The sequence below is a fragment of the Musa acuminata genome, chromosome BXJ3-2, assembly GCF_036884655.1.
Source record: "Musa acuminata AAA Group cultivar baxijiao chromosome BXJ3-2, Cavendish_Baxijiao_AAA, whole genome shotgun sequence".
Lineage (NCBI taxonomy): Eukaryota > Viridiplantae > Streptophyta > Magnoliopsida > Zingiberales > Musaceae > Musa > Musa acuminata.
Window position 1 is genome coordinate 35783309 of NC_088350.1, and position 12088 is coordinate 35795396.

Consider the following 12088-nt stretch of genomic DNA (forward strand, 5'->3'; position numbering starts at 1 on the left):
TTTGGTGTCCGCATGCTTGGGACCGGGCAGTGTGTCACCTCCATGCCCAATGACGTAGAAGGTGTAGAAGCGGGTACAATTCAAGAATGTAGAGCCAAAATTTATGAGGCGGAACCATGCCCGGTAAATTTCCAACTCCGAGAAGCATTTCCCCTTCCCCCAAAAATTTAGGGCGCCATTTCAAATCGAACTCCAAAATTTCACGAATTCCCTTCCCTCTTCGTACCCTCCTCTCCATTCTTCTCCTTCCCAAAGGGAGGAAATCCCCGTCGACCCACCCCCTCATCTGCCTTTCCGATCCCATGGCCGTGCCCCACAACGGCACCACCGAAGGCGACCCCGCCACGGAGGATATCAAGAACCCCGCCGAGGCCTCTCCGACCGCCGTCTCGTCTCCATCCAAGCACAACAAATCGCTCGGCGTTCGAGTTGCCCATGGCCGAACCTACGACTCCGAGAATGGCAAGTCTTGCCATCAGGTAGTCAAGAAGATCTTTGTGAACCCCGTCTCTCTATCCAAACTTTCTTAATCTGAGTGACCGAATCCTCGGAGTTTCCCTTTTTTATACTTTTCTTTTGCGATTTTCGCAGTGCAGGCAGAGGACAACGGATTTTGGGGCGCCGTGCAGGCAGATTCGGATGGACAAGCCCTGCCCCATAAAGTTTTGCTACAAATGTCTCCTCAATAGGTTTGTTTATATTTATGATGATCGTGCGCTTTCGCTTTAGATCGTGTTTCGATCTGAGGTAACTACGACAGGCGTTTGCGGTAATTCAGGTATGGGGAGAAGGCTGAAGAGGTTGCTCTGATGCAAGACTGGAGTTGCCCCAAATGCCGTGGCGTTTGCAACTGTAGCTGCTGCATGTAGTTTCTCTCCCTGCGCTCGGAATTAGGTTTATGAATTTTCACTCCTTTTATTGTTGCAATGAAAAATGGCTGTGGGTCTTAACTTTTATAGGAAGAAGAAGGGTCACCTGCCAACAGGAATTCTCATCCACACCGCCAAGGCGACTGGGTTCTCTTCGGTGCATGAATTACTTTATAAGCAGGGATCTGATGTGTTGGCTGCTGCAAATGGACTGAGAAGTTTGAGCGCGGCAAGCCCTGACGTCTATAAGAAGGTTTGATTTATGTTCACTTGTTTTTTTGCCGTTCTTGTGCTGATAAGTTAGCATTGTTCACTGAAGGGGTCGGTGGCTCATAAAAGAAGTCATGGCAAGGAAAATCACCTTGATGAGCCTTCTGTTGGTGGTGATGACAAGAAAGGTAATTCACATGCGAAAAAAGAAACAAAAAGAGGATCGAAGAAACTAAAGCGTGACAGTGAGTGTGGTGGCGAGAATGTAATTGGGCTCTGTAGTAGCAATGCAAAACCAAAGGATGATGATACACAAAAGCAGGATGAAAAGAAACCCTCTGTGATTAATGGCAATACAGAGATGCAGCCAAATAATGATAAGCCTGTCCATATGAATTGCATTAATGATCAACTCAAAGGTTTGCAACATCTGCCAAATTCTCCAGAGCAACCAAATGATTATACAGATAATTGGCTAAATACAGATGCAATAAAAGTTTCTGGCAAGAAAAAAATTCATAATGTCCAAGGCAAACCTTCGCGCAAAGTACACAAGATCAAGAAACATGGTAATAAATACTCAAATATTGTTGAGGAAAAAGTGTCAGCTGGCTTACCAAACAAAAAAGTCAAACTCAAACAACTGGTGAAAGATCGAAAGTCCAGGAAATACGGTAGCAACAACCCTACTGAACGTGAGAATTTAGCAATTGTGATTCCTCAGGGTGCACCATTAATAGAGGTTGCAGGGGTTGATTGGGCAGCTGAGGATGTTGGTGCAGCTTTGCAATTTTTGGAATTCTGCAATGCATTTTCAGAGGTATAATGCTACATTGCTTAGTGTGATTTAAAAGGATCATTATGTTAAATGCTGATATGATATCGTGCATTAGAAGGAGCCTCATTGGTGGAAGTCTTGTGCGCTTGGGTGTCCTTTTGTTTATGCAAATGTGGTGTCTTTCTTATGAGTTTTAGGTCTGGTCTTTTGCTAACACTCAACTAGGTTCAGTGCAGTACTTTTAGGTTTTTAAGATTTGTTCTTACGGTGTGATTCTACTGAGTTTGCTCATTTGCATGGCAAATTTGAAGTCTGTATTTGTATCTCTGCTCACTTGCAGAGCAAAGATCAAGGCCCTGTTTGTACTGCACCAAGCTGTGCACTTTATAGTGTTTTCTTTGGAAATATTGTCATTAGTGTGGGCTTTGTAATCAAAACAAATATGGATAACACGTTATGTGATATTAATTAATGGTTCATACCTAACATGATGGTGGTTATAATAAAACAATTTCTGTTTGTTCCCTTGATCTATGAATATATGATGATATACGCCAATGCGTAAATCTCGAATAAGTAGGATAATAATATGGAACTTCTGCAACACTAAAATAGTGCAAATATACACTCTTTATATGACAACCATAATGTTTATTTATATTATTATGTATCAAGTGTAGCAATAAGGATTATTTATATTAATATTTAGTTATACATCACAATGAATAATCACAAAAAAGTAACTAGTATCCCGTGTAGCAATAAGGATTATTTAGTTCTTCACAATTTGTATGACAGAGCTTAGTTCTTATTCATGTTCTTATTATGTTTTATTTTGTGTCATGCTAAATAATAACAACTAAGTAACTAGTGGTCCTATGCTAGGGAGACTATTGTCAAATTTGTATTACGTCATTACTAGTTTTATTACGTCATTCCTAGTTTTCTTATACTATTCATCATAGGAAAGTATTTTAGGTTATAGAGCTTCAAGAATTTTGAGAATGATGGACACTCTTCGTAATGATGTCCCATTACTTTAATTTCATTGGTGCTAATTTTATGCTACGTAGAATGATAAGAACATATTAAGCGTATATTCAACTTATCTAGACTTAGAGGTTGGGCTTGGTATAATGATAAGGTTATTCCTTTGGTCTCTCAGGGTTCAAGTAATACACTCTCGAAATATGTTGATGATGTAAGGTTGCATACATTGATCCAACCGAAGCCCGACGCCCTCAGCTTGCCTAAATTGACTTTGAAAAAGACAAATAAACTCTTCCAATAAGCATATGCAAAGTGTTCCAAGTATCCTAAAACTATGTGCTTTTGAATAATTATTTTTTAAGTTAGATACTTTAAGAAAGCATTTAAGACATCTAAGAAGTATCTATATGCTTCTTGTTTGACAAATATTCAATGTGGATAACGTGAGAAATTTGAATTATTTGTGTTTTATAGGTTTTGTGACATATTGGTGTAAAAACTTTCGGTAGGCTTGTTTAACTTGCCTATATTACACTCCTAGATGTCTTTCTATATTCTATCCAAGCTATTAGGTTTGGAGCATGTTTATCTATTGCTTAGATTATCTATGGCTAGGAAATGTATACAGGGAATTGACATTGAGTTGCTGTTCATTTATAAAATTAGCAAAAGTTGTGTCATTCTTGATTCTGATGTTTGCTTTGCGGTTGTTCCCATATTGATGGGACAAGCATTGGATGGTGATGATGGTTGCCATTTCTTCCAAAAAAACTGGCAAACTCATTGGTTCTTCCATTTATGCTTTTCTTTGCTTAACCCAGAAAGGCAAAAGAATAGAGGACATAGTAGAATGATTTTGGTGATACTGATTTTAGATGACCAAATTGGCAAAAATATGTGAAATAGAAAGGAGTATAACAGAATATGCAGGTGCCTAACAAACAATGATTCACATAGGAAATAGCAAAAGAATGATAATGATTGGGCCACTAAAGAAATTACAATTTTCTTGTAAAGGAAAAAACGGTAAAGTCAACTATCTGAATATCATTTCATTAGGAAATTGGAATGAAGACATTATTGAAGAATTTAGGATAGGAAGAATTTGAGAGAAGGGCTGTAGAAGAAAGCAAAGCCATTCCTTCCCCATTATAATAAAACATTATGTTTCCATATAGTAAGTTCTGCAGTTTCTTCAAGTGATAGCTATGTCTTGTTAGGCTTTTGATGTTCTGTTATCTCCTAGTGTCAGCATATATTAATAAATCATCTCAGTGATGTTGGCTTTAGTTTTTTATTCTTCTTCTATTTCCTTCGACAAAAATAGAATATGAATCTGTATGGTGAAGAGACAGAGAATGTTTTTGTCAAATATCATCAATATCTCCAAAAAATGTGATTAACTACCAGTTTAGGAAATAAGATGCTGGTTGCAACCAATTTGATTGACTCTCTCTGTACGACAGTCTGGGTTCCAAAATTGGTGATATTTTTGGCCAGAGAGGGGATCATTACAATATTACGTTACTTATGCAGCTACCTTTTTGCCTTCTAGATAATTGTGACATCTTGAAATTAAGTTTGTTGTTAAATGTATTGCAAATTAGTTGTTGATATGTACCTGGATTTGAAGAGTGAAAGTATTAAGATAATGCTGAAGTGCAATAATTAATTGATTGATTAGATGAGTATATTAAGCTAGTATTCTGAAATTAATTATGATCTTGCCTGTCAACAAATGCATTAAATGCTAATACACTCATGGCAATGGCCCCTTTAATGAACAATTAAGCCTTTTAAATTATGACAAAAATATCAGGGACCTTTCTTTGGCATATCAAAAGTATTTTATGCCTAATTATTATGGTTAATAATTGGGCCTAAATATGTATTTTGCTTCTAAAAGTTTGGTACTGATTTATGTGAAGCAAAATGTTTTAGCACCAAGTGGTAAACTGTAATATTTTTGGTCACTAGTTTAGATGTAGTTGGTACTCAACCATACATCTTCTTAGGTTCTTACTGGTTACAGACATGAGAAGGCCTACTTTGCCTTAAGCTCAAAATTGTTGAAGAAGCTGAAATGATTCTTTATTCTGTCTTTAGATTATGTCAAAGTGTTCAGTCAAATCTAAATATCTTTAGCTGAGGTGAATCACTGCTTTAAGAGACCTTATGTTTAGATTGCACTCTTGTCTCCTCGAGTTGAATTTGTTTACTGATCATTGGTCAGTATAGGAGTTAACCTTTATCAAATAGAAAGTTGATATGCTTTCTAATAATAAAAGCAAACAGATGGTATGTGATGTGAAACTTAAAGAAACCATACACTAGTTTTTGATTTGTGACCATTTTTTCATTAGCTCTATGGTCAAAATATTATTTTAATCCATTAAATAGATGGGTAAATAAAAGCAAACAGATGGTACACAATGTGAAACTTAAAGAAAGCATATGCTAGTCTTTGATTTGGGACCATTTTTTTCATTAGCTCTAGGTCAAAATAATATTTTAATCCATTAAATAGATGGGTATGTTGAATTTTCTTTTTTCTTAGAATTGTTGATTTTTATACAGTAGGGAATCTAGATGATGGTTGCTCCATTTAAAATTAAGAATATATATATTTTGAGATGATCCTTCAAACTACTGTTTTGGCTTTAAATCAGTGAATCCATGCATAAGGATGATGCATTCAGGATGGAGGAGATGTGCACTTTGATTTGTAATTCTTTACATATGACTATCTTGTGATTTTGTTAAAATTTCCTTTTGAGAGTTTTGCAGAAACCACCATCTCCAGGAAAATTATGCCCAAATATTTCTTCTTGCTTACTAATATTATTGTGGAACTTTATGGCTTTATAAAAAAATTCTCTCTCTTGAACCTTCCAAGCAAAAAAGGCAACTGGGAGGTATCTTTTAGAAGTACCAATGCTTGTAAAATTAGGTGAACCAGTAAAATTCTTCATATCAAATTTGTGCTCCCTCCTTTTCTTTTTTTTCTATTCTTTTAATTTTTTTGGGTTCATTTCATGGGGTTGGGCTTATAAAATGTTGTTGCAAAATTGACAGATCTCTTATCATATCTTTATTCATTTGATTGTAACAATATAACATATCAGCATCTTTTCGATGAAATGTCTTAGAGATGGTGCTTCATAATTTGTCTTGCATGAACAATATCTGTTTTGCAATCAATTCTATGATCACCGTGAGTCGTGGCCTGCCTTCTTGTCATTTGTTCTCATATCAAGAACTTTTTCCACTATGTCTATGAATATTGATGTTTTTAATAAAAAAAGGAAAATTTGAAACTTGTTAGCAGAGAGAAAAAGGAAAATGTAGTAACTATGTAAAAAAGCAAGACAACTGTAAATTGTAAGCTTTCAGCTCATTGTGAACTTCTAAAACTAGAATCACCTTTATGAAGGTGGTAGCTAGGATGTGAAAAAAGTAAACCATGAAGTTGATTTATAGGAAACATTTTCAGACAGGCAAATTGTTTGACTAAATGCAGAGCAATGATTTGAAATTTTAAATAAATCTCACTGTTGCCACACCCAACAGGCATCCTTTAATATTATCAGATTATGTCCAATGTAGGTTTTGTTTTGTCAGCTTGCTTGTTTTGGGTGATCTGAAGTTTGTTCATGATTTTCTTAGTGATGGGTTGGGTTGACGTCCTATTTTTCCTATGAATGTCATGTTCATCTTTGCCTTTGCAAATCTGTTATGGTAGAATTTATTTAATTCATTCTATCTTTTGTGCGTTAGATTGTATAGATTGTTGTGTAATGTTCTAAAAGTCTGCATAAATGTTGAGAAAACATATAGAGTAAGATAATCTTGACTATATGAAATTCTGGAAACAATTACCAAAGTTGAATCACATATTATCTTTTGTATTGAGAAGCCTGGTTTGTATGTAATAGCAGCTTGTAAACTAAGCTTGGTCCTCAATTTTTTGGGTTGGCGGATTGGACTTGGTGCCAGTATTGAGAAGCCTGGTTTGTATGTAATAGCAGCTTGTAAACTGAGCTTGGTCCTCAATATTTTGGGTTGGCGGATTGGACTTGGTGCCAAACTTGTTCTTTCTGACCAGAAGGATAGTTGTTCCACAATGTTTTATTTGTGTTACTTTAAATTAATGTTGACATTTTTTTTTACCATATCACTTGATAAAGAAAGTAATTAGCAAATAAAAAGATTAATCATTTCTGAGAAAAATGAAAAATACCAAGAAAACAACAAAACAATATATGAAGTCTTATGTAAACTGAAAAATATACAACATAAGACAAGCTTAGATACACCCATCGATCATCTTCAACAAAATTTTACAGGGGTAACTGTTGCCAATTCCATTAGTTTAGTTGTCATATGAGGAACTATGTTTGATCTTCAAAGGCTTCATTTACACTATTTTGCAATAAAAAAAAAAGGTCCTCATGTTCTTGGTCTCCAGAACTGGTTAGTTTGGACTCTTAACTGAGTTGCTTATACTTCATCTGAAGTCAGTTCCTTTCTTTTTAATTTGTGCAAAAACTTAATTATACACACTCTTTCATTTTTGGATTAATTTAGGATGTTGCTGGAAGCTGAATTCTTTCCTTACTGAACTTATGATCATTTAGGTGCTTGATATAAAGAAAGGAGAACCTGTAAATGTTCTCAGAGAACTATCAAGAGGATGTGTTGGACGTCGAGGAGTGCACTCTTCAATTGTTAAATTTCACATCAAATTATTGATGTTTATTCAGAAGGACATGGGCGACGAGTATGATACTTTACCCTTAATTTATGCATAGAATATTATGTCACTTGTTTTATGTTTAGCCTAATGACTGGTGAACTTGTTTCTTATTCTAAATTTTTAGGTCTGTTTCGTACTCAAGCAGCGGAGATAAGTGGCTGCAATCTGCTGTTAACTGCATCAATGAATCTGAATGTGCCTTAAAGGTACCTTTGGAATGCTTGAACAAGGATTCCTTAGCATATGATAGTTGGGATGCATCAGATAAGCTCAAATTGTTGAATCTTCTCTGTGATATAACACTTGGAACTGAGTGAGTGCCATACTTTTATCTTGGTTGTCATATATTCAGATTTTTATTGATCAATTTATTTCCAGGGAACTACGGAACTGGATTGATAAAGAAAACAAAAAATATATTGAAAGAAACAAGGAGGCAAAAGAAACAATTATTGCTGCCAAGAAAAAGGTCTTTTCTTCAAAGTTTAGTTGATAGCTTGTTGCTGAGTTGGTTATTAAAAATTTAGATTTTATGCAGGGAAAGGATCTAAAGAAAAAAATGAAGGATGATGTGGCCAAAGCTATGCTTTCCTTGAAGGAAGGATCATATTCTGATGCTGAGCATGAGAATCTTGTCTCACAAATAAGAGCTGAGACAGAAAAAGTTCATGCTGAGATGCTAGAGATAATGGAACAATTGCCAAAAGGTGTGCCTTTAGATTGAATTCTACTTGTTCAGTTGTTGGTTTACTTGTTTCTTTGTAAACCGTCTATGTTCCGTTGTCTTACCATGTCCAATCTTCAAATTGGATTGTCCTAGTTCACCTGTTGGATGCTAATAATTGTACTGTAAAAAATTTCAACATCTTTTAGTTGTGTTTCTTGCTGCTTTTTACCTCACCTTGCATTTTCTACACTCATTTTGGTGGGAGTAGCGTTCTTGATTAAAGAGTTATGTTTTGTGAGCCACTTTGGACATTCATTATTTTCTTCACCTTGTGTACAGATTCAGATAACGCAAGACAAGATGCAGTTCGAACAGAGCCGTTATTTTTGGAAGGAGAAGGACGCGTGTATTGGACTCTTGGAGGGTTTTGTAGTAATTCTAAAATTATACTTCAAGGTTCCTCTTCTTAGAATTGCTTTGTTGTCTTTTAAATGTCATAACAGGACAATATTGAAGTCTTGTCTTTAACTTTCTGCAGATATCAGGATTTGGGACTCAGTGAAGCTTGAGGATAAATGGTTTACATATGATGAAGAGGAAAAGAACTCAGTTGAGAGACATATTTCTTCTTCACGGTTGTGATTCTTCCCATGCATTAGTTTCTAGTTGCCCTTATTGCTGTTGGCTTTCAGTCTGATCCATGTCTTGTTGCTTCAGATGATATTCTATAGTCCATAAATATCCTTCAGATGATAAGTACCTACGTAGTTGGGTTTGAGTAGCTCCCTTTTGATTGCTTGCTATTTTTTCAGTGAAATTGTGTTCTCAAGTGGACCAGTGAATGGCTAACGGCAATTCTTAATACTTGTTTGATGGAACTTGTGCAGCCTTGATTTCTATTATGGTGGTGTCTATATGCGATAACATATTTCTACTAATTGGCCAAGATTGGTCCGATGATGATGTTTGCCTTAGTAAGTTGAGATGACTGATCATATAGATTTGAGGTAGATGATGTTTGCTTGGTAAATTGAGATGATAGTATGACATTGCGTAGATGATATACTATGAGGTAGATGTTCCTGATTTATATAGCATGACATTGCGTACAAGTTATGTGAACATTTGAAACATGAATGTATGTCTTCTGCATTTTGAACAAAGTAAAAAAACTAGGTTTTGAGGTACAAATCGATTGCAGCTTTAACTGTCAGCATAAGGCTCAATTTTCCTAGGTTGGGTAATCACTGTCCAACCACAATTTTTTTTATTTGACCATGATCCTGTAACTTCCTTGGGCAGGTTCGGTCTAGAGCTGCGAAGAATTATGAATAGAATTAGGATGTTAAGCAAAACTAGATTCAAGGCGCTACTATTAGACATTTATTAGTTTACTTAAGAATACATTTTTTATTGTGAAGAATAGCTTATATATCATGAACAGGTAGTAAGTGAAGTCATGCTTATCCCATCTTTTTTATTATTCAACATTGAGGTAATAGTTTGAGTACTGAATAGAAATCTAAACACTCTCCGATGGACATTTTGACTTGGTTAACTTATGACTTGAAACACTTTTTGGGGAGAATATCAGTGTTATATGTTTCATCATGAATGCCATCCATGTGCTCTTAGGAACAGGATTAAACAGTTGTGAATATCCTAATATTCCTTAGTAGTGAATGATGAAGCAGCTAAATTAGATATGTTCTGTTCTACATAAGTTTGACAAGACATTTACCCAAGTTTCAATTTTTCACAATTACCCCTTTCTATACCCTTGATGATTTCTGTTGCCAGTCATGTTCTTTTGCATTCTGTGCCATGTTTTTACCTTCTCTGCCCAACCCCCCCTGTTTTTTTTTTTTAAATTTAGATGATTAAATGTTTTAATCTCTTTAATTTTATTAATAAAGTTACTAATGTGGACAATTAGTTGCATACATTACAGGAGGAACTGGAGGCAAAAGATGAGTGGCGGTTTTCTGGAACAAGACTCAGAGGATGTACATTTGAAGTTGAAGCTTGTAACGCATGGTGCAGAATGCGTTCATGTAAGATGAGAATGCAGTTTTTTTTCCTTTCAACAACGTCCTTGTGTTGCAAATGCGGTGGCTACTTTTTTTTTTTTTTTATATCTAAAGCTGTTCCTCTTGTCCTTATTTCTATGTGCATGTGTTTACTTACAAGTTGTCTACAAAAGAGTTTTTTTATTAATGTTATGCTAACGCAGGCTAGCATCTCTAATTTTGACTATAGGTCAATGCGGAGTTGGAAGCTCCGCAGACGAGCAAGATAATGCAACGACGATTGGAGTGTTGACTGACGGCAGTTGAATTGCTCTTTACACAAAAGGAATGTGTTGAATTGCTGTTTACACAACAGTAAAGTGACTTTGTTTTTTTTTTTGGTGTGTCAATTTTGGCCAACTTATTTTTCTTTTACACCTGCTATTTTCTGTTGCAATTGCTGCCCTGTAAGCTGAAGCTGCGTTGGTTATCGTAGCGTAGCCAGAAAAGAAAAAAACAATCAAATTTTTTTTTTTTATTGGGAGAAACAAAGACCTGCCTCTGCTCTGCTGCCCACTGCCCATGCTTTCTCGGTGCCCGCTTGTGAATGTGTTTCTTTTAGGTGACAGCAAAAGCTCAGTTCATGGTCGAAATATAAGCGCACAAGTTGTCATGTGCGTTGAAACTTCTGCTGTGGTTGTGCTGATTTCTATTATGCGCGCTTCGAGTGACGAGCGGCGTTAATCTTCTGCCAACTGTTTACAGCCAAAGCCCTTCGCTGTCTCTCTCTCTCTCTCTCTCTCCTTCTTCACATTGTTTCTTCCTTGACGAAGAAACGAGGTATCGGGCGCTAACGCTATTAATTCGAGTCCACCGTACGAAACTGCCCGACCACGGGAGATGGACGTTGCAGATTCCGATCACCGCAGGTGGAAATAGGGACACGTTATTCTCACCCACGGTGTTAAGACAGTTTCGTTCCATTCGCTGAACCCGAAAGGTTATATTACGGGGCCTCACTAACGAAGTTTGGAACGATCTAAATTTGAGATTGAGATTGTGGTCACCGTGGGATACCGTCAAGAGATTGAGATTCGGGGGGCCCACTTCGTCGTCACTTCCTCACGTGGTGAGTCCGCTGCGTGGTCTGCTTAACGTCCGCAGTCATATCTATGGGGGCCCATCAACAAGACTAGGCTTGGGGGAGGTTGGATGGGCCTACTTAAGTTTTAGATTCCGGTCACTCCAGGTGACGATAGCAAAACCAAATTTAATGGTTTGAGGACCAAAAAAAAATATTTCGGGCCTGTTTGTCTTCTGTTTCCCACGCGGTAAGTTCACGGATCGGTCGACGGAATCGTGCTTGGTGGGTCTGTTTAACTCGAGTCCATAAGTACGGGTATAAGGCCCTGTTCGATTCATTTCGACCCAATCCGACCCGGTTCGACGGAGTAGAGGCCACCGGGAGGGAGGGAGGAAGGGCGGCGGCGGCCACAAGAGCTGGAGGAGGAGGAGGAGGAGGAAGAGGAAGATTTGGCTTCGACATCGGTTCTATTATGAATTTGTTCCTTCTCGATCATCTCCTTATTCCTTCTCTATTCCTCATCGTGTCCATCTCCATTCATCCTTCTCTTCAATCTTCCTCCTTCCACCCTTCTTCCGCCTTTCTCTACTCCTCCGCCTCCTGCTTTGTCTTTTGTCGGCGGCGTTGGAGAGGGTGGGCACGACTGCTGGGGAGTCATAGCGGTGGCACTGTTGGGCCGTGGTGGCCGTGCTTCATGGGTCTGTTGGGCTGGTCTGAGCCAGAAG

General features: G+C 37.2%; 1 protein-coding gene across 1 annotated transcript; it reads left to right on the forward strand.

Moving 5' to 3' along the window:
- Positions 1-10816, forward strand: LOC135586051 (uncharacterized). The gene is made up of 13 exons (XM_065137862.1): positions 1-479; positions 592-689; positions 779-865; positions 960-1122; positions 1189-1899; positions 7485-7627; positions 7728-7916; positions 7982-8072; positions 8142-8310; positions 8610-8726; positions 8809-8905; positions 10222-10324; positions 10530-10816. Exons 1-13 carry the CDS (start codon positions 117-119, stop codon positions 10590-10592), a joined length of 2394 nt encoding a protein of 797 aa, XP_064993934.1. The 5' UTR covers positions 1-116; the 3' UTR covers positions 10593-10816.
- Positions 10817-12088: the final 1272 nt, after the last annotated feature.